Below are 22,942 nucleotides of genomic sequence, written 5' to 3'. Positions count from 1 at the left end.
CATAATAAAAACAACAAGAGAGCTATCCTAGAACATTCTCCAGTTGTGGGTGTGTCACTGCATGTGTCCATCCATCCATCCATACATGCATGCACACATAGACACATATATACACACAGATACATACATACACATACACACATACATGTCCACCTACCTAAACACACACATATACACATGCACACAGACACACATGAATGCACACACACATAAACACATGCACATGCATGCATAAAGACATGCATACATGCACACATACATGTGCACCTGCATGCATACACACACACACACACACTCACACATGTATGCACACGTATATGATCACACTTGCACCCACAATACTTGGATGCAGACAGACATGCTCATATACATGCATGCATGCATGCACTCATGTATACATGCATGCATGTGTGAATGTGCATATGCATGCTTATATACATGTGTGCATGGATGCACGAACACATATATATGTATATACATGCACTTGCACCTACCTACCCATATACATACATGCACACAAGCATGCATGTATACCCAAATGAGAGCACCACTATGTACACATAGATACGCACATGCATGCACATACATGCATGCATACATGCACAATACATATAGGCACATGCATACACGTGCATGCACGCACACACATGCATACAATGGAAATATACATATACGAGTATTTACTTATTAAGACTCACATACAGACATATAATATTTATTAGCATGTTTATGGAGTTCTAGAAGGTTCTACAGGAAACAGACTCTAGAGCACAGGAAGCTTCGGTGCTGTTGAGGTTTTTTTATTTCCCTATCTGTGCTGGATTTTGAAGAGCAAAATGAGAGCCTCTGTCCATGACGCTGATGGTTGGAGGTCCGACGAGCTCATGAGTACTGGTTTCCTTCAGGTTCCTTCCTCAGAACCTGGGGCATCTGCTGTGCTTCCTGCTGCTCTGAGCTCTGCCCGTTCCCCACAGTGAAGCCCGGTCCTTCTGTGAGAACCACGCTCAGTGGCGGCATAGACGCAGTGTTTGGAGAACACAGCTGCTCTGCAGGATTGTAAAGGGGGATCTTTTGGATCTAAATACTCATGAATGTTGTTTGCACATTTGAAGGCCGGGGTCTGTCCGGAGTAACCCACGTGCCCGGCCTCTGCACGGGCACCAACACTGCGCTCTTGCTTAGAGAGCAGGCATGGTGCTAGTGAGAGCACTGTGTTGAGAGCCCAGTGTGGCTATCTCCCCCCCAACCCACCCTCAAGCTCTGCTCCAGAGAGCACCACTGTCCTTGCTTTCTCTACTCAGAGGAAGAAAGAACCGATGGGAACTGAGACCTCTCCCTGGACTCTCCACCCTACCTCCGGCTTTACGGACCAGGACTTCTTCCCCGAGCCTCTCAATCATTGCGCCTTTCTGCTTGGGCAGTACTGGGGCTTCAGTTCAGAGATGCCCATTCGTGAAAACATGGCTGGACCACTGGGCCACAGTGCTTAGCTCATCTCTGTGATTTTGTCTTAGGAATACAGACCAGGCAGGCGAGGGTGGCAGCCTTGTGCCCGAGGCCTGGCACACGAACGCCCTGGCGTTGTTTCTGTTGTCCCCGCAGGGAAGCTTCTACGTGCCCTCGGAGAACTGCATGCAGCACGCCCATAGGTGGCACCGGGACCTGTGCCTGCTGCTCCTGCACGCCTACCGGGGGCTACGCCTCTACTTCCGCCTCATGGTGAGGGCCATCCCAGAGCTGCCACCCACAGAGCCAGGTAAGTGGCCATGGCGGGGAGCCAGCCCCAGGGGCCACAGCGTCCAGGCTGGGGAGTGTCGTCACCCCGAGGACCTGAGGGCTCGGGGAGGATTCCTTGTGCTCTCCATCTATCCGGAAAGACAGTGTGCCTCCAGGAAGGTGTACTCATTCATTCATTCACTCATCCATCCACTTACTTCCTACCTGGCACACCTGGGGCATAATATGAAATTGCTCTTTGGGGGGTGGGGAATGCTAGGGCGCAGCCATTACAGATCAGAGTATTAATCCCCACGACAGCATTAGAGTGGGGTATGGTTTAAAAATTACAATTTACAAGAATCTTCAAAACATTGTTACTATCTTCAAGTAGTTGTACAAAGGAGATTTAATTCAACATGTCAGTGATTCTCCCCCATCTTTCCCAACCCCACCCCTCCCCTCGTTATCTGCTTCCACAAGACCCTCTAATGAAGAAGCACACAGCTATCATAAAGAGCTGTGCACATACACCTCTGGGCTCACACGTGGGATCTGGATAATCAAGGAAACCTTGTAGCATCCTCCTTCATACTTGAAATGACCTGAAGATAAGAGAATCCTTGCACTTGAATTCTTCAGCAATTAAGCATTGTAGAGCTTACATCCCTCTTGATTGGCAGAACTGAAGTACCAAGAATCCACAAGGTCAGCTGGGGAACACAAAGCAGAGCCGGGGAAGAGGCCCCGTGCTGACCTCTGGGGCAAGGTCCTTCGATGTCACCTCACTCTCAGGCAATGCACTGTCAGGGAATGAATAAATGAATTGTAAGGAACGGGAAAGAAAGAAGGAGGGAGAGAGAGAGAAGGCAGGGAGGGATTGCTAAGGAAGATAAGATAGAGAAAAACATATCAGAGCCCACTACAAATGATGGAGCATTTTATCCGAGAACAAGGGCTGAGTTCGAACACTGTCAGGCCTGACCGCATCTGCTTCCCTGCCCCTGGAGGCCCCGGTTCTCCTTCACAGACCCCCCTCGCCAGGCGTGGCTGGGAGCCGTGTGGAAAGTTCTGGTGCTGGCCAGCCTCCAAGATTCTGAGTTGTGTGGTAGGTTCCCACTGTGCCTGCTTCTTTGGGCTGTTAACTCTTCATCTGCAAGGTGGACCTTCAAGTCCACGACTCTGTATCTGTGGCAAAATGTGTGTATGTGTGTGCGTGTATGCACCCAGGAAAGCACAAGTAAATATGGAATCATCTTGGGTCATGCCATGAGGTGTAAGCATGCCTTGTGTGTATAAGCAGGTTTCCTCAGACAGTTAGAGTGGGTTTGATGAGAGCTCAGCGGAAAGTGAGGCTTTGTCCTGCCGTCAGCAGTCCTGTTTAATAGTGTGATTCTTATTCTTTCTTCCTAGAGGCCCTTGCTGTGGAAGAAACGCTGTCTCGGCTGTGCTCGGAGTTACAGGTGATTGCAGCGCTGACCCTGGCTCCAAGGGCCCGGGGCCTGGAGGCAGGAAGGCCCTGGACTGCTGCTTACCTCAAGCAGTGGTCTAGGCTCCATGCAGGAGAGAGATGGGACAGCTGAGGCACAGGGAGGGTGCCCTGGCCAGGACCAGAGTGCGCTACAGGCCAGAGTGCTTGCATGAATCTCCCAGGCCATAGGAGCCGTGGAAAAGCAGGGTGCCATTGCTTTTGAGGGGGGGTACCTAGGGGAAAAGGAAGCACTGAGATTGGTTTCTATCACAGAGCACTTCTGGCATCCGATGTGTACGGGGTTTTTCTCGCGCTCAAGGTCAGTTGATCCACTCTGAATGCATTCAGCCACGGTGCCTCTGAGCTCAGCGTCTGGTCCCTCGAGCTAAGGACACAGTCCCTTAAGACTGCCTCTGCTTCAGCTGCCAGGGGCCTCTCCAATTTTGTACAGTCCCCAGCAGACGAGGGAAAGTTCTCATGCTTCCATCTTAAGCAGATCTTTTTAGCAAGCAGCCTCTGATGTGAAGGTGTTTGAGGGGCCAAGGCGGGGAGTCACCTCACCATATATGATCTTAGGGATAATGAAGGACACCCCTAAAATTGGTCTGAAAACTCCCGGACTGCAGAAGCTCTGTGCCAGGGACTGGGGTTGCACATGTATCTCACACCTTGGTGGGCGTGAACCTGCTGGGGACTCAGATGAATGACGGTCACACGAGCACCACTGCACTGTGTGGAAGAGCATGTGCTGTGTCATAGCGGTGCCACCAGAAGACTGAGGGAGGTGGCATTTGTCACCGCTGCAGGGAGGGGGCTGGAGAGGAGGTGGAAAGGGCGAGTGGGGTGGGCACGAGTGTGCTCTCCAGACTGCTGAGAGGTGGACCTGGTGGGCTGGGGAGAAATCAGCACTGCCCACACCGGCTTGTCCTCTCGGCCACTCGGCCACGGAGATGGAGAGCATCGCCACCTGGCGGCCGAGTGGCAAATCCACACACCCATCTCAAGCACCTGCTTCCCCACCCAGGGTAGAAAGAGCCCCAAGAACCACAGCCAGGCACGCTGAGCCCGCAGACAGGTCGGGGACTCGCAGAGTACCTGTTGGTTGTGCCTTGCTATTTATTAAGATAGCAACAGTACCTGTTCTATAATTCAAACTATAACTTCCTGCTTGCTCCCCTTACACAGATCTGGGGAGCCAGTAAATGAAGGGCCAGGACTGCCTGCTGGTCCATGGGGAACCCCTCTCTGCTCTGCTGCAGAAAGCCCTTCCAGCCTGTCATGTGTATTGCACAGGCATCTGTGGCTGCAGCCAGCTTCTCCTGGGCTTAACTACAAGTGTCTTTAACCTTATCTGAAGCCATCTGTATAATCAGCCGGGGAAAAAAATAATTGTCCCCAAGCACGCAGAATGAATAACTTCCCTTCTTGTGCTCATTCCCACTACAGGCTGAGCTCTGACTCTCTGTCACAGAGGTGGAGGGGCGCTGCGGGGCCGAGGGCCACAGCACAGTGGGCTGAGAGGTTTAATGAAGGGTTGTCAAGTTCCTCCTTTCAGCCAGGGTGCTAGGAACTAAGGATATCGGGATGGGAGAGGGCTTAGGCCCAAAAGGCAGGCAAGGAGGGGAAGGAAGCAGGGGGGATACAAGCCACATGTGGCTGGAAGCCACGAGAGAGGGACGTGTTTAGGTCAAAGACACCTGCCCTTCTCTTTGAAGTAAAACTAAGAGAAGAGAGGGACGTCTCAGAGCAGTCAGAAATAAGTCACTACAGAGGAGTTCTTTTCTTTTTCTTTTTTCCTTCCTTCCTTCCTTCCTTCCTTCCTTCCTTCCTTCCTTCCTTCCTTCCTTCTTTTCTTTTCTTTTCTTTTCTTTTCTTTTCTTTTCTTTCCCAAGGCTTAGACTCAAATTCAGTATCTGATGCTTTCATTTACTGAATGGTGCTTTACCATCTGAGCCACACCTCCTCCTGCCCTTACAACTGAGTTCTCAGTGGTGAAATAGACAAGGTCAGATGAATGGTGAGGAGAGAAGAAGGTGAAGTGGGGAGTCTTTAGGGGAGAAAGGGAGCCAGACTAAGGGCTTGGTGGTTGCGAAGGACTGGATCTCTGACCGCCATCACCGCATCGCAGTGGTTCTGCTTCTAACTGGACAGCGAAGTCATCTCGATCACAATGGGGATTGTTCCCAGGGGAAAATGGAGCTGAGTGTTGATACAGCAGGTTGTCAGTTTTCAGCGAGGGGTCCAGATGCAAGCTACTTGTAGCTTGTCCAAAAGCCTTGCTGCCCTGCGTGCAGGTTTTCCAGTGATGGTGCCTCTGCCCCAGGGACCCCCTCACCTCTCACTTGACTCTTAAGTTCTTGCCTCTTAATGCCCCTGCCTGCTCCTCCTTGTCGTGTCTCCAGATGTTGAACAACCCAGAGAAGATAGCTGAGCAGATCAGCAAGGACCTGGCCTGGCTCGCCTCCCACCTGATGGCGCTGTGGACCCAGTTCCTGGACACGGTGACTCTGAACTCCCAGGTGGCCAGCTACCTCACCCAGGAACATCACACCTTGAGGGTAAATTGCCAAGGGCCATGCGTGATCCAATCAGATTCCTCTCATGTTTCACGAGCTAGTTCCATGAGTGCAATTGAACTGGGATGGCTCCAGAGGAAGGAGCTGAGAGCTAGCGAAGAGGCTGCCAGAGACATGCAGTGTGACATTGTCCCCTCACCCAGGCACCCAGCCCCCTGCCCTGTCATTCATAGGACACCTGCCTTCCCATCCCCATCCTGTGAGCACAGAGCTTGTCACAGGACGTTAGAGGTACGAGTACTTTAGAAAGTATCTGAAGAAGTATTTTTAAATACAAGGACTTGTTCTAGGCCTCTCTTCCTCTCCCTCCCCGTCTCCTTCCCTCCTGTTCCTTCTTCCATCTTCCCCCCTCCCCATTGCTGTACCAGGGATTGAGCTCAGGGCCTCATGTTTGATAGACAGGCACTCTACCCCCTGAGTCCCACCTCTAGTCCATTTCCCAGTGGTTGTATCTGAGGCAGGGTCTTCCTTTCTGCCTGGCAGCCAGGAGGCAGCTGTCTCCCTGTGGTTCCCAGGGTCACTCGACCCGACATTGCACACCACTGCCCTCAGCCCCCGTGCTGTGGTCTGCTCTGCTCAGCCATCCGTAGAGGTGACATCAGCTGCCTGTTGTCTGGACCCCCTGGCTCTGTTGCCTAAAGTGGCAGGATTAGCAATGTGAATCGTGTTGCCCAGCCTTCCTAAGCATAATTTCTTTTTCTTTTCCTTTTTTTAAATTGTATTTTATTGTCAAGGTGATATATCGAGGGGTTACCATTACATTCGTAGGGTACCTGGCATATTTCTTTACCACAAGTTTAGGTACATAGGATTAGGTCCTATTGAAAAAGGTTCTCATTGATAGCAAGAGAAACGTGACGTCCAGAGAATTATAAAGTGCTTAGCAGACACCCTTGCAGTGCTGGCTCTGAAAAGTCTGCGACACCCTTGCAGTGCTGGCTCTGAAAAGTCTGCTTAGTGTCTCTCTCCCTCTCCTTCCCCCCTTCTTTCTCTCCTTCCTCTCTTCCTCTCTCTAACTATATGTAATATATATTATATTTTGATTGTAGAACTTGAACTGGGCGTTGTACCTGAGCACTTTCACTCAAGGCTAGCGCTCTATCACTTTGAGCCTCAGCACCACTTCCAGTTTTCTGGTGGTTAATTGGAGATACATCTCACAGTCTTTAGTGCCTGGGCTGGCTTTGAACTGAGTAGCTAGGATTACAGGCATGAGCCACTGGCCCCTGGGTTGGCAGTCCACATTTTAATAAGAGCTGTTTTCAAAGATCTCATACTCAATCTAAAGAATTAACACATAAGCACAAGAGTGATAGGAAGCCTTGCAAGAACAGCTACATAAACATGCATTAAACTGACTAATTCAATTTGAGCCAAGAGCTAGGAAGGAGTGAGGGCAGTGGTGGGCAGTACACACTTCCAATCTGAGGTCTCTAGGTGTGTCCAGAGCTGTCTTCCTCTTACTACTGAATACTTACCTGTTCAATGCTTCATTTTAAGAAGAATTGAATTGTTGATAATGTCTGCTTTCTCAGGTTCGAAGGTTTTCTGAAGCCTTCTTTTACATGGAGCACCAAAAGCTTGCGGTCCTGACCTTTCAGGAGAATCTGTAAGTGACCACTTGCGTGCCACTGCACCCTGTGGCATGGCCACACAAACGTCCAGATCCTTTCATTTCACCCAGTTCCACTCTCCATCCCTGGCCATGCCATAGAGAAACCCGCTCACCTCTGCCAGTCTCACCTGCAGTTCCCGTGCAGGGAAGGAGGCAGACGCACCCTGCAGAGGTAGAAGCTACAAAGTTCCTTTGGTGCTGCTCTGTGGACACAATGAAGACTTTCCTTCATCTCTGAAAAACAAATCACACACAGGCAGTGTGGTCACAGGCTATGTCAGAAAATACCTGTGCTGCAGTAGCTTCTTAACAAAAGCAGTTGGCGTATGAGAGCACTGCGCTCTCCCTCCATTTAAGAGGATTGGTGACTGTCAAAGTTTGCTTTGTACTAGAAAAGATTAAGAAAGATAGAAGAGCAGTCTAAGGATAAATGACAGGCCATTCTCTCCCCTAGGTTTCTTGAGAGAGGAGTAGTGACTCTTTTGCCTCATGTTCCACAAGTGTGAATGCTTATTTTTGTTTGTGAACAAATACTCAAGTGGGCAAGGTGGGTGGAATAATGTTTCAGATGCCACAGGTCATCTGGCAGGGAAAGCGTGTGGGATTCCCATGTGTGGTAAGATAGACCGGCTCCTTCCCCCGCCCCCTTCCACTTTCTTTCCTCCCCGCTCCTCCTTCTATTTGCAGAGTACAATGGCATTTTCAGTTTGCCTCATGGGTTCTGAAACCAAGCAGGGCACCAAGAAAAACGCATGTGCTTGTTAAACTAGTGACTGTGGAGATGATCAGGGTCTGTCATTTGGTTTATCCATTCATTTCTTCCAGCCATCTAGCCTTGCCTGTGTGCCATTCATTCTTGTGGACAAAATTATGTCATTTCAGATAATGACAAGTAGAGAGAAACAGAGCAAGAGAAAGACAAAAAAGAACTGAGAAAGGAGTATAGCCAACATCTTCAGAACTCTCAGAAGACAACCCCCCCAAAAAATATTTGGAAGACTTTAAAAAGTTTCCATTGTGTGAATTCCTCCTGGTGGTCAAATCCCTCATGAACCACTGCGCTACTGGAAGACTTTAGCTCACGGGTGTGGACTGGGGCCCTTTGTGGACAAAGTGATGAAACGTTTTTCTGTGGCAGGTTGTGATGAGGGAATATAACACATCCAGTGGCCTGCAGGAAGGGGAGGGTAGCTAGGACAGACTGAGGGAGCCAAGGCCAAGAGGGACTGGCCCGCGTAGGGCCTTATGGACTAGGGAAAATAATATAGACTTACAGTAAAAACAAAACTACAGTAACAATAAATGTTTTAGCAAATTTGGATCTTAACTTCAAATCTCATATACATTACACGGGTTGAAATTTGGGAGCCATAAATTATAATACTTGGGACGTCAAGTTAGTTACTGAGATGCTCTGAGCTTGGTAAACTAGATTTAAGTGGAGGATCCTTCCTTTGGTGAATACTTCTTTAGTGTTGCATTGGTTTTAGGTGTAGGCTACTCAACAGTGAACCATACTGACCAATTGTTTATCCAGTGGAGCTTATGCTTTATTGGTAGAATTGCATACAGGTAGAGATGAGTGCCAAATTGTGATGTATTGCAGAGAAACACTGTGTGTGCATGCACGCATGTGTTTGTGTGTGCATAAGAGAAATAGTGCAATTTCTTGGAGTTTTTTGTGTAGAGACAAGGCTAGGTACAAGATTGTGCTCCAGGAGATTTATAGAGTTATAGAGTAACTTTAAGATTGGGGAATTTGGGGATTCTTCTTTATAGTAGGGGAAACGGCAGTGCCCAGCCCAGAGGGTAAATGTAAACATCAAACGAGCCAAGGTTTAAAAGCAATTGGCCCATTTCTTCTCTGACAGTCTTAGGCCGCTAGCACCATGCAGGCAGGTACAACGTCCACCACGCTCAGCCCTGGTGCCGAGCACCTCACGCCATCAGTACTTCTTACACGTTAGTGTCACAGTCGGGACGCAGAACACATGAGAGTCAAAGCAGTATCTTGACTACCAGTCACAGCAACAGAGGCTTCACTATAAGTCTCCGTAGGCTCCCCCATCCCCACGTCCATTTGCCAAGGAACATTCCTTCAAAGATACATGGTGGAAGGTGGTGGGCAGGGTAGAAATATCACACAAGGGGCAGGGCGGCAGGAATGCTCTCCTTAGGGAGGGACTGGCTGTCTTCCTGTCCTTGTCCTGTGGCACTGGTGTGGCCCTCTCGAGGACCCTCCTGTCCTCCTGTCTTCCACTGCCTACCACCTCATCATCCCTAGTCTTCCATCTTCGTCGGGGCTCTCCAAAGAGACAGTCACAACAGAACGGCGTAGAGAGGCGAAAGGGAGGGGTTTGTGGGGAGTGGAGCCATCCAGGGTACAGGCGGACCAGTCGCACAGTAGTCCACGTGGGAGCTGGTGAGCCAGGGGCTGGGCAGGTGTGACTCAGCCTGCCTGGGGATTTCAGAAGGAGGGATGCTGGTGATGGAAGGCTAAATTCTCCCAGATTCACAACTCGATGTACCCTGTCTTCCCTTGGGGGAAAAATGATTGAGCTGTTTTGGGGGAAAACTGGAATATTAATGCATCTGTTGCTCCTTAAGGTTACTGTGGAAAGATTTAGGAAAAAGAACCCTTATTTATTAGGTTTTTTTAAACTTAATTTTATGTTCGTTATCTTTAAGTAGTTGCACAAAGAAGATTCAGTGCAACATGTCTGTGTGTGAGTGCAGCACATCTTGAGCAAAGCCATCCTCTCCATCCCTCCTTATCTCATCTTTCCATCCCTCTCCCCTCACCTCTCCAACACCATCCCTCCTTATCTCATCTTTCCATCCCTCTCCCCTCACCTCTCTAATGCCACCCCTCCTTATCTCATCTTTCCATCCTCTCCCCTCACCTCTCCAATGGCCACTTCTCCTTATCTCATCTTTCCATCCCTCTCCCCTCACCTCTCCAATGGCCACCCCTCCTTATCTCATCTTTCCATCCCTCTCCCCTCACCTCTCCAATGCCATCCCCCCTTATCTCATCTTTCCATCCTCTCCCATCACCTCTCTAATGCCACCCCTCCTTAGGGATTGTTCCAAACTCTAGAATTGGATTCTGATTGATGGAAATCGTTCAGAATACAAAGGATGCATATGGACATTTCCTAATCCTACACAGAGAAGCCAATAACAAAATCTGTTTTCTGAATTAGAGAAATTTATACTCTGGTCAAAGATGCCACATTCCATATTAAAAAGTTAGTAAAATTTTTTTTTGAAGAAAAGCTGTTTAGCTGGGATCTGATGACTCACGACTGTAGTCTTAGCTACTCAAGAGGCTGAGACGTGAGGAACATGATTTGAAGCCAGCCCAGGCGGGAAAGTCCATGACAGTCTTACCTCTAATTAACCACATCAACCGCTAGACAATCAGAAGTAAAGCTGTGGCTCAAAGTGGTAGAACACTCGCCGAGAACAAGTAAAGCTCAGGTACAGTGTCCAAGAGCCCAGGCCCTGAGTTCAAGCCCCATGACTAAATAAAGCTTTTTAAATTATTACTAGCTTCTATTCTGATATTTCCATACATGCATTCACAGAGCACATGATTCAGCACACTGGAGAAGTAAGAGTGGGTGAGATTTAAAGTACTGCTGTGAGACCCTGGCTGGTTAGGTCAGCTGGCATTCTTCCAGCAGGGTGAGTGCTGTGTTATGCTAAATGGTACGTGACAGATGACCTGTATCTCCCCTCACCTTCAACTCCACAAGTGCTGGCGCTGTCCCCACCTGTCCCCACACAAAGCGTGCTGTCCTGGTGTTTTTCAGTCGAGAGACTGGCGTGGGTGATGGACAGTCATGGGTTAGAGGAATGGAAATTGTGGTTGGAGTACCCCCGTCTTGCTCTGGGGTTCATTCTCTCGTGTGCTACCCCACTAGGATACAGACTCACAGCCAGCTTTCCCTGGACATCCGGAACTCAGAGTACCTCACCAGCATGCCCCCGCTGCCCGCAGAGTGCCTGGACATCGATGGGGACTGGAACACGCTCCCTGTCATTTTTGAGGACAGATATGTGGATTGCCCCGTAACAGGTTGGTCTTACTTTGCTGTCTTGGGAAGATTTGAGACTAAGGCTCTGCACGTGGCTCTGGCCTGTGTTACATCCGGTGGCAGTGAGAAAACAATAAAGAAGGGCTCCGCGGAGACTGGGGCCACACAAGAGTGAAGGCTGGCCGCTCTTGAAAGATGACTTGATTTCACTGACACTGATAAGCCGACAATCTAACAAAAGACCAGTTGAAGACTTCTTCCTGAATCAGACCTACTACCTCTTCCTATTCTGCAATACGTAGAATCACAATTCCCTGTCTCCCTGTGTGTATTGTATGCACACGTGCACAGATGCACACGCACGCACGCACACACACACACACACACACACACACCAGATTAAGAGTAGACAAAGAGCTGATCTCATTGTGTGTCTCAGCCATGCAGTCTCATTTTGCAGTAGCTCACACCCATAATTCCAGCTGCTTAGAAGGAGATTTGAGGCCAACTCTTGAAAAATATGTTCAAGATCCCATTCCAGCCAACCGTGAGGCAGCAGGCGCCATGCGTGCATCCACCAGCCCACTGAGGAGGACCCTAGGATGAGGCCAGCGCAGGCCAAACCACACAAGACCTGAGATAAGGCGGAAGGAAATGAGGGCTGGAGGTGAAGCTCACGCCGGAGAGCTCCCTCCCCGCGAGCCCGAAGCCCCGAGTTTAAATCATAGGATCACTGAAAGAGGGAAGAGCAGTCATAAAACCTTAACTGCAGTAGCACTGGGTTCAGCGTCCCGAGAAGTGTTCGTCTTATGCCATGAGCTATAAAAAGTGCTCTTGAAAGTAGGCTGGGTAACTGTGGACGAATGGCTCGTTTCCATGGGGGTGAGGTACCCATCCTTTTGGTGGTCAACCAAAATGGCTAAATTAAAGAAATTCTACCACTGGAGTCTTGTAGCACATTTCAGAATCTAGATTACTTCCAAGGACAGTGTGAGAGGCCACTGTGTGCTTGATTTTCAGCTGTGCCCTGACATCTAGTGGTCACCCTGTATATGACAGCCAGAGGAGGCTTTCTACAGGGCAGATCAGCCAAGTTGAACACAGTGGTGTCAGTGTGAGTGTGTGTGTGTGTACAGGGACTCACCCGCCCATATCTACATGTGTGACAATGTGTATCTGTGTGTATAATCTAGACAGGTCTATGAATATATGCATGTACACATATACATGTTTATCACTTACAAGTATTTGGAGGATTGGAGAAGAAAAGGAATAAAAAAAACCATGAGAATCTCTCATATTGCCAGTATCCTGTCTTTGGCTGCAAGACCCGGGTATCGGGGTTCTTTCTCTGGATATCTACCTATGCCAGTGTGGCTTGTCTACTTATTGTTCCTATGTAGGGAATATTTTAGGGCTAGCATCGCTCCTTTTGCAGCCTCTCTGCTCTGCGCGAGTCCCGGCCTCTGGCCTTATGGCCAAGGCTTGTCTCCAGGGTCCACAGGCACTTGTGAGGCTTAGAGACCTGGCTGTCTCCCCAGGGCTTCTCCACATGCCACCATCGTGATCCACTCCCATCCTCCACCCAACGTAAACAGCAAGATCTGCATCACTACGACACCCACAGCCTTGCTTGACCTCCTTGTTCTGTCACCAGATACAAAAGTAGAGCAATATCCTATTTTTCCTCATGAGTTGGGGGACATTCATATCATCTATGCTTCACCTTGGGGTTTTCAAAAACATGTGCTATCTGTCCTCACAGGGCATAAAGAAGGAGGTAAAAGACTCTGTCTCTGTATTGAGAACACAATGTGGGGTTGTGATCTGCCACTCAGCATGGCTGAACACTGGTCTGCACCACACAGCGAGCCCCATTCCAGGCTCCGTGTGAGACTGGCTGGTATCTGTCCTTGAGTGCTGCACAGATGCACGATCGCATGGTTTCCCCAATGGTCAACATGTGAAGTTGGACAAACGGGGTTGCGTTTTCCACCTTATAGGGTCACAGTGAGTAATGTCCAAGTCTACCCAGAAGACATGCACAGACTCTCAAGCACAATGTGAGAAGGAGTGCAATCGAACTAATACCACATACTCCTACCCGGCTCTATCTCCTCCTCCAGTCAGACCCTCACCCTCTTGCTGGCTCACAGAATTCTGAGCCTTACTCGTGGCTACATGATTTCTTTGCTGTCCTGGATTTGGCTTGTCTTAATTGTCAATGACCAGGTGAATAAAATGCTGTCTGTTCTAAGAATGTATAAGCAGTGCCTGCAACATCCCAACCCTATCCCTTACTGACATTTAGTGAATCCTTCCTACAGCTTCTCTCTGCCCGTCTATCGTCCTGTTCCCCCTCCTCTCTCCACTCTTGCTCCAACCATAGTCATTTCATTTCTATGAAAACCATCTGGAAGACATAGACATTTCAGGGACAATAATCTCCCTTTTTGGTTTTGTGTACATGGATATTGAATAATATATCACATTACTCTCTGATCAGAACTGGGCTGAAAACAAGTGTGAAAACATTTATGCTTATCAAGTTACTAATTCTCAGAAGGAGAGAGAGAACAACACAGAGATAGAGAGTGAGCAAGAGGAGGAAAAATAAGAGGAAGAAATTAGAGAAGCAGGAAGAGGAAGGAGAAGGGAGAAGAAGAGAAATAGGAGAAGGAGGAGGGAGAGCAGGAGGAAGAAGTGAAGTTGAGAAAAGGATAAGAAAGGGGAGAATATCTTGCCTTAAAACAACTTGATGCTTTGGCTTCCTGCCATCTGCCTGTGAAAAGAAAGGATTCCAAAAGCTTTCTGGTGGCATGGGGTAATTAACTCAATTAGAGCTGGCATAGTTAACAGTGTTATGTTTTCTTTCTTTCTTTCTTTTTTTTTAGAAAGCAAAAATCTCTTTCCCCATAGGAGACCTTTTCTCACAACACTGTGAGTTATGATTGACTAAGAGTCTGGATCTCCACTATGGATCTACCCTTTCCTTCTAGGGGTGAGGCTTCTCTGCCAATTCAAGAGCAGAAGGGCAGTGGGGTTTAAGGTAAACCCCGTACATCTCTTGAGGGAAAGCAAAATGGAGGAATTGGTGACTCCCTGAGTGGGAAACCATTCTCCAGTCACCTAGGAGGAGAAAATCAGAAGCTTTTCTATCCCGTTATCTAGGAATTAGGTTCCTAGTCCTGTAGGTGGAGTTTGTTTCAGGCCATGGTCATTTCCTACTAGATTCAATTCCTGTTCGCTTGGACACCACCTGTCCTGAAACTAGAGGTCAAAAGCCAGGACTTGCCTCTGGTCTAGGCCTGTGTGGGTGCTGGGCGTGGAATGTCCTGACTCCTGGGGGGGAGGGGGAGGCGGCGGACAGGAAATGTGATCCATGTTCTTTCTTTATTTCCTACCTCTGGGGCCTTCATCTATCTCTAATGACTTGCAACAAGGTCAGGTGCCTGTCCCAGAACTGAAGAAAACGTGTATTTGATTATCTTTGGCAGCAGGTGTCTAATATTTTCATCAGCAGTAATGTTTGTTGAACTTAATCAAATGATTAAGCAAATGTTCTGTTTAAGAGGGAATGTGTGTGTGAGAGCTGTTTTCTTACTCTGGCAATCCTATGTGCAAAGTGGGAGAGAAACAATATTTACAAGTGGCTGTAGTAGTTAAGCTAACTTTGGTAAGTATAAAGCAAGTAACAATGAGAAGAACTGAGAGCTTTTCCTTACCACAAGGCAAGTCAGAACCTAAGTGCTCGGAGGGAGGTTCGGCGTCACATTTAGGAGCATGGTCCCTCTAAGACTGGCTTCACTGCACATGCTAGCCACAGCCCCAGCCGCTCTGCAGCCATCCATATGTCTCCCAGTTAGGTTTGAGAATATGGGGTCTGTAAGTTCCAGAGCAGAAGGCTTTGTATTCTCAGTATGTTCATCTTGGGACATCGGTGCTGTCCGTTAGACCATTTTTATCATTTCATGATGTGAACAAGACTGGTGGAACCACTACTCTCAAGACTGACTTTATTGTCTTCCCAGAGGGCAGATGAATTCGAGCATATGACATTGTCCTGTGCTCTCCCACCCGTCCTACGAATCTCACCAGTATAAACTACGAGGATTTTGACACGAGTCACCTGGTTAGCATACACAAAATAGAGAGCTAAGGAGACAATCGTATCCGTTTACAAGTCTGAAGAGATTTTCCCTGAGAAGCAGATACAAAGCACTCTCTGATTCTGCGTTCAACACGCGCTGATACACACCCGTCTGTAAACTATAACCGGCTTTTCTCTTCTTTCTTTCTCAGTAGGGCATCATTTGAGTCTTTCCTCTGATTTTGACGTTCCAGTGACAAGTCCCGCAATAACGAATCTCAAAGAAAAAGAAGACCACCGCCACATTGGAAGTCCCAGGTCGCCTTTGCGGGAAGCCTTGGTGCTGTCTGCTAGGAAGGCCCCCCCAAGGAACTCAGACGGAGAGGAGACGGGGCGCCCGCAGCCGGGCGAGCGTGCGGGCCCAGCCAGCCTCGTGGATGTGTGCTCCGAGTCTCAGGTGTACCTGACCATCGGCGAAACCCAGCGCCAGGCAGGCGCGCCCGAGGCCGAGCGCTGGGCTGGCCCGAGGACGTGCGCCCTGGGCGCAGAGGCCACGCCTCGCGGGCGCAGCACGGGCCCAGAGGAGGGGCGGGGCGTGGCCCTGACCTACCTGGAGGTGAAGTCCAGCACGTGGAGCCCCGGTGGAGGCGAGGCAGAGCGGGCCCCGGGTGCTCCGGGCAACCCCGGGGGACCTCACCGCGCGGTGCCCATCAGCAAGGGGGGCGCAGGCGGAAGTCACCCAAACCCCACGTCTTCACCCAGACCCACCAACCCCGACGCGGAGCCGGCGGGCAGGCCGGGACCGCCGAGCCTGAAGCTGTCTCCAGTCGAGCCGGGCGGGCCTCGGGGCTGGGCCCCGGCGCCACGGAAGGAGCCACCCGCGGAGGAGCTGCCCGGCCCGCCCGGCGCCATCCCGAGGTCCTCGTCCGTCGTATCCGACTCGGGCATCGAGAGCGAGCCGAGCTCGGTGGCCTGGTCCGAGGCGCGCAGCCGGGCCCTGGAGCCGCCAGGCGAGCGCGAGGCCCCGGCGCCCCCGACGGCGCGCAGGCCCGGCCAGCTCCGGAGCTCGCTGGACGGCAGCCTGCCGGGCGGCTTCCAGGCCTCGCTCACCTCCATCAGCTCATTGCCCTTCGAGGACGAGGAGCGCGAGCTCTCCCTCACCAAGCTCACCAAATCCGTGTCCGCGCCCCAGATCAACAGCCCCGAGGACGCGGGCGCCACGAAAGACGCGGGGCCGCGGGGCCACGGCCATGGCCGCCCCTTACACGGCTCTCCACCACCGCGCCAGGGCGTCCGGACCCAGGACGGCGCCGCCGGCCGCTCCCTCACCAACATCGTGCCGGACGCCGCCGCTGGGCTGCGGGGCCCGGGGTACATGGACATCTCCAAAGGCGGAAGGGGGCCCCGTGGCCCCGACGGCAGGGCGGTGGAACCCAAAGGCCTCACGACACCGCGGGAACCTCCCAGGACCACGCTGTCCCCTCGGGCACTCGTGGCGACCCCGAGGGACAGGCCCACAGGCGCGGACGCGGGCCGCCACCCCCTCTCCGGTGGCCAAGGCTCCGAGGGCGATCGGGCGTCCCACCCCGGCACGGCTCCGGGCTGCCCTGAGGGTTCCACCCGCCTGGCTGAGGACGTGGAGGCGAACCTGGGACCCGAGGCCTGGGTGGAGGTGGAGAGGGCAGGGCGCGCCCTGGGCCCCACCGGGGCCTCCCCGGCTTCCCCGCACAGTGGCTGGCGAGGCCAGGAGCTGAAGGCGGGTCCTGCCGTGCCAGGCCCGCCCTTGACCTTGACCTCGGCCGAGACCTTCACCCTGGACAGCCTGAAGGCCGTGGAGGTCGTCAACCTGTCGGTGTCGTGCACAGCCACCTGCCTCCCCTTCTCCTCCGTGCCCAAGGAGACCCCCGCCAGGGCGGCCTTCGCCTCCAGACAGACGCCGGCCCCCATTACGCACCAGCCTCTGGGCTCCTTCAGCGTGGTCTCCACCCACCCCGACAGGCTGGAGGAGGGGGTGAGCGAGAGGATGTCCAGGTGAGCCTCTCCCAGCAAGGCCCTGCCCACAGGCCCGGGGTGCGCGGGTCCCCGCAGCGCGCGATTTCAATGAAGCCATGACATGCCCATTCCATCAACCAGACCTGCAGGATAGGAAAGCAGGGGATGACGATGGAGAAGCCCAGCTCACCACTTTCTATCTAGACACTTCTTAACACAGCAAGACTCCCCATATATGCATTTCATATTTTAAAAAAGAATAATTCTCACAGCTCCTGAATAAGTACCTCCCCCCAAACTTTATATTTCAGAACTCTCCTCCAAAGTTGATTGGACTGTTTTTGCATTATTTTGATATTTCCATTGCCTTACAGTGCGTGCGCGTGTGAATTTTGTGCAATTTTTTTTGGGGGGGGGCGCAGTCCTGGCTTGAGCTCATGGTCTGAACACTGTCCTTAGACTTTCTCAAGGCTAGACCTGTAGCACTTGAGCCTCAGCACCACTTCTGCCTTTTTCTTTTTCTGTATATGTGGTACTAAGGAATCTAACCCAGGTCTTGATGCATGTGAGGCAAGCACTCTACCAGTAGGCTAAACTCCCGGCCCATTGTGCAATTTTTAATTGTACTATAGGAGTTCCCTATTGGTAGCATTGTGATTTCTTCTTTACAATTGTTTTTGTTTTTGCTAGTCCTGGGCCTTGAATTCGGGGCGTAGGCACCGCCCTTGGGCTTTCTCAAGGCTAGCACTCTACCCCTTGAGCCACAGCAGCAGTTCTAGCTTTTTCTGTGCATGTGGTACTGAGGAATGGAACCTGGGTCTTTGTGCAGGGTCTATCACTAGGCCCTGCTCCCAGACTCCTTCTTTGCATGTTTTGAGAGGGTTTTCTTTATTCTTTTTTTTATTAAGAAAGCTGTGTGGTGTAGGGTCTGCTCACTGGATTGACTTACTAAGTCCTCTTTCAGCTTGTTGACCTATCAAGTTCACTGTCCCTTCTGCAGTGCTTCATTCTGTCTCTTCATATCCCCTTTGGCTTTGAATTTCCATTGCTCAAACTTATGAATGATCACGGCACTGAGTTTATAATAGCATCACTCCAGCAGAACATCTTCAGTTCATTTCCTACTGTCCAATGTATTGATAGCTCTGGACTCAGGAGTTTTCCCTCAGTGAACTATCACCTGTGACGCTTGTCACCACTGGAACAAGTGCAAGCAGACACCAGCCAATGCCTGGCTAAGGTGGTCCTGGCTGTTGGGGGGCTGAGAGTGGAGAGTCAGACCCATGTAGCCAGGGAGAAAAGATGGTGACTGAGTAATTGTTGATGGTTACATGTGCCCTGTGGAGCTGGAAGGGAAAAGAATGGAAATAGGGATGGTGGTGGTCTTAGACAAGAGGACACGCCGACCAAAAGAAAATACAGTAGTGATGATGGTGGTGGTGGTGGTGGTGGAAGTGGTGGTTATAGAGATGATTATGATAAGGGTGATGATGATGATGGTTGTAATGATGATTATATTGCTAATAATAGTAATATCCTCAATATAAAAATCTAAAATCTTATACATTCCCAAATCCAAACCTTACTAATTAATTCAACCCAAGAAGGCCTTACTTGTGCTAAAAGAGCATAATACCATGGACCCAACCCCACAGCCATTATTCTTGAAGTCTACAACTCTCTTCTGAAATCATACCAGGAGTGTAACATTACATGACATGAAACTTAAATATGTAACTACCTGTAGACTATATGTAGCAGGTATATAGAAAACAGCAACTTGATTTCACATTTAGACTTGGCTCTGGCTCCCAACATGCCTCATTATGCCTACATCCATACTCCAAATCTGGAAGTAACAAGAATGGGAAACTTTAGACTCTTCAGGTCCTAAATATTCCTACCCAGCTAGCAGGAGACAGCAGGCACTCACCATGGGGTTCTGACCAGAGTCAGAAGAGATTTGATTTCCTACATCTGGGCTGGTCCTCACCTTCTTCCCGACCCTGCCCAAAGCTTCCAGGACCCGCGGAGAAGGCACCTGGGTGTCTGCAGGCTTGAGCAGGGGACAGAGGACTGGGGGTGCTGCTGGAGTAGCTAGAGGAGGCCAAACCACAGTAGGACTGTGGACCAGGAGAAGGGGGGGAGATGCCTTTAGGGATTGCTTAATGTCTAGCACTGGAGAGAATCTTACCCAGTCCACCCTCCAGTTCAATGCAAGAACACAGAGATTTGCAGGACCAAGTCCCTTTGCCTTTCTTGGGGTGTTCACCTGCCTTCTTGCTCAGGTCAAAACTTGGCTTATCGCATCTCCCCAAGGTCAGGTATTGCGCATCTGTCGCCAAGCAGATACTTAGCTTGTGGGTACGCATCATTTCTTCACACCAGCCCAGTGCATTTTCTGCTCGGTGTGACATCATGGCTTGGCTTGTGATTAATTCATGTATTCTCCAGTTTCTATCAGGCCAAAGAAAAATTTAAAAAAGAACTGAAGATTGAAGGATTTCTGTACAGTGACTTAAGTGTACTCGCTTCTGACATCCCGTATTTCCCACCAGAGGAAGAGGAAGAAAACTTGGAGGATGGCATTCACCTAGTAGTCTGTGTTCATGGCTTGGATGGTGAGTTCCAAGAAGTTCCCTGTTTGAATTCTTATATCATCGACAATTCATCCTGTTTAGGAATGAACTTAGATTTATTTAAAAATATCATCAGAGAGCAAATACATTTATATGCATTGCTATGGAAACCTAGGAAAATGGCTCTATCCCAAAAGAGGAAAAAAACTCCCTGTAGAACAAAATATCTCTTGGGTAGTTGAGCTATGTAAATGAATACATTAATGTAGCATGGGGATTAAATATATCAGTAGATGCTTTGAATGAAGAGGTGGAATAACTAATTGAATGAATGGTCCAAATAGAAGGAATGGAGTGAATGGATGAAGGGTGCATTATTGCTGAAATGAATGTATTAATGAAATGCATGGATAAATAGAACCACAGAGTCCATAGGTTAATAGAATGGTGGGAAGGAAGGTGGAAATAGAGTAGAATGAACACGTAGACTCATTTTAAGGTGCTCGGGTTAATGGAAGACACTACTTAGCAGCCTGCTCTGGTCTTCTTTTATTACCCAGATGCTTTTATTTCCCAGATACTGCCAGGTCCCATGCGGATAGGGACAAAGACCAGGCTTTTCATTGTCACGTCTGTGCCTCTTGGGTGATAATAAATTGCTATGAAATAAGATTCTCAAGGGAGAATCTAACCAGAAAAATCAAGCAGGTGTTTACTTTTCCTCACGCTGCACGTGAAGGTTGAGGGTGATAATGAACTGAACGGAGCAGCTTACAATGCTTGTTTCATATCAGAGAGAAATCCCCAAGACAGGTGGCATATGATCACACTGGGTTGTCCCTAAAGATCAGGGACACTTCCAGATCCCAGGTGGATCCTTTGCAGTGTTTTGAATCGTTGGGGGTATTTTATAAATAATGATATAAAATGAGCGGTCATTTCATTCTGAATGTGGCCCCATGTGATTCAATCACACCAGTAAAGAATATCTAACAAGTAGCTTCACATGTCCAACTCCACAAAGATTCATCACTTAGGTACAATGAGAATCCAAGACCTGCATATATTTTAAGTTTAGAAAACTATTTGGGCTGGTGCTAGGGGCTCACACTTGCAATCCTAACTACTCAGGAGACTGAGATCTGAGGATTATTTGAAGCCAGCTTGGGCAGCAAAGGCCACAGACTCTTATCTCTAATTCAACACCAAAAAAGCCAGAAGTGATTCTGTAGCTCAAGTGGTAGAATGCTAACCTTGTTTGTTTGTTTGTTATCTCAAGTGGTAGAATGCTAACCTTGTTTGTTTGTTTTTGCCAATCCTAGGACTTGAAATCAAGGCCTGAGCACTGTCCTTGGGCTTTCTTCAAGGCTACCATTCTACCACTTGAGCCATAGCACCACTTCCTGCATTTTCTGTGTATTTGGTATCAGGAATGGAACCGGGTTTTATGCACGCTAAGCAAGCACTCTACCACTAGGTCATACTCCTGACCCCTCGAGCGCTAAGCTTGAGCAAAAAGTTCAGGGACAATGTGCAGGCCCTGAGTTCAAACCCAGGACAGATACCACAAACAAAGGAAAACTTTTGTTATATCAAATTTATCTCCTACATCATTTTGTTTACTGTCAGGAATGTATTCTCCGCCTTTTTCATGCTCATGCTATTAGAAGCATCCTGGATTAATTAATCTTTCACTCCTCTGCCCCTCTTCTTAAGCACCCAAGGAGTTTATTTTTTAATATATTATTATTATTTTGCAGTATTGGGATTTGAAACTCAGGCCCTCATACTTGCGAGGTGGACACTGCCTCTTGAGACTGACTACTAGCCATGGTCTGCTTTAGTTGTATTTCAGATGGGGCTCATACTTTCTCCCCCATGCTCAGGGCTGGTTTGGGCCTAGAGTTCTCTTACCTGCCCTTTTCTCAGAGTTGGAATTACAGGTGTGTGCCACCACACCCATCGAAGTGGTTTTCCATGACCCCCTGGCCCAGTGGAGAATCTTACTCCAGACAGGTTCTTATTGCACTTAGCACTCTGTGACGGGTCTGTCCAGAGCTCTCGCTACTTACCTGCAAGTGGCAGCACTGGCTAGTCTTCTTGTAAGACAGATAACTTAAGAGGAGGCTTGTGGTATCACGTGCCCCTTCAGACAGCATGTCCTGGGAGCAGGGCCTGCTGAGGACAGAGGCCCAGTGTGCACAGAGTTGCCCACCAGCCACTGGGGTCACCTTTGATTCATTGTGGGGTTCACTGTGTGGGACCCCACGGGGGTTCTCTTTTACTTTTAGGAAACAGTGCAGATCTCCGGCTGGTGAAGACTTTCATAGAACTGGGGCTCCCTGGCGGGAAATTGGACTTCCTAATGTCTGAAAAGAATCAGGTAGGACCATGAAAACGTAAGGACGGGCAGATTCTCAAGCCAGATGTCAGGATGTGATCAAGCGTGGCCACCCAGATAGATGGGAGCTTAGGAGCACAGACCAGCCACTCACGGGACTTGGAGAGGGAGACTCCTCTTTTCTTCAGGAGATGACTACAGAGTTTGCGATGTCAGCATGGGAGTCTCCTTCGGGAGAGTTGTGTTAGGGAGAGCGGCAGCTGGCTGTATCGAGATTTGGAGCTTCTGTGGGTCAAGTGGAGAACAGAGCACTCCACTTACATCTGTGTACCGAAAGCACTGGGTAGGTGGACGCGGAAGAACAAAGACACTGAGGTGAAACCACACGTAAGAGTGAGGCTGGCGAGATCCAGGCATCATGACCAGCCCAGGAAACTCGAGGTAGAGGACTCCTGAGTGTGCAGTGGGAATAGAACTGCTTTCTAAGTCAGCAGTCCCATGACCACTGAAAATGGTAGC

General features: G+C 49.6%; 1 protein-coding gene across 1 annotated transcript in view; it reads left to right on the top strand.

Moving 5' to 3' along the window:
- Fam135b (family with sequence similarity 135 member B) overlaps positions 1-22,942 on the top strand; it is a 160,329-nt gene that overhangs the window by 127,494 nt on the left and 9,893 nt on the right. Inside the window, exons 8-15 of the mRNA XM_090339452.1 lie at positions 1,603-1,756; positions 3,130-3,179; positions 5,590-5,745; positions 7,299-7,372; positions 11,308-11,462; positions 15,727-17,542; positions 19,958-20,124; positions 22,374-22,465. Coding sequence (XP_090195578.1) covers positions 1,603-1,756; positions 3,130-3,179; positions 5,590-5,745; positions 7,299-7,372; positions 11,308-11,462; positions 15,727-17,542; positions 19,958-20,124; positions 22,374-22,465 — 2,664 coding nt within the window. The remainder of the gene's footprint in view (positions 1-1,602; positions 1,757-3,129; positions 3,180-5,589; positions 5,746-7,298; positions 7,373-11,307; positions 11,463-15,726; positions 17,543-19,957; positions 20,125-22,373; positions 22,466-22,942) is intronic.

The sequence above is a fragment of the Megascapheus bottae genome, chromosome 9 (assembly GCF_031878675.1).
Source record: "Megascapheus bottae isolate mThoBot1 chromosome 9, mThoBot2.hap1, whole genome shotgun sequence".
NCBI classification, from domain to species: domain Eukaryota; kingdom Metazoa; phylum Chordata; class Mammalia; order Rodentia; family Geomyidae; genus Megascapheus; species Megascapheus bottae.
Note: the sequence above shows the minus strand (reverse complement) of the source record. Positions and strands in the feature narration are given on the sequence as shown.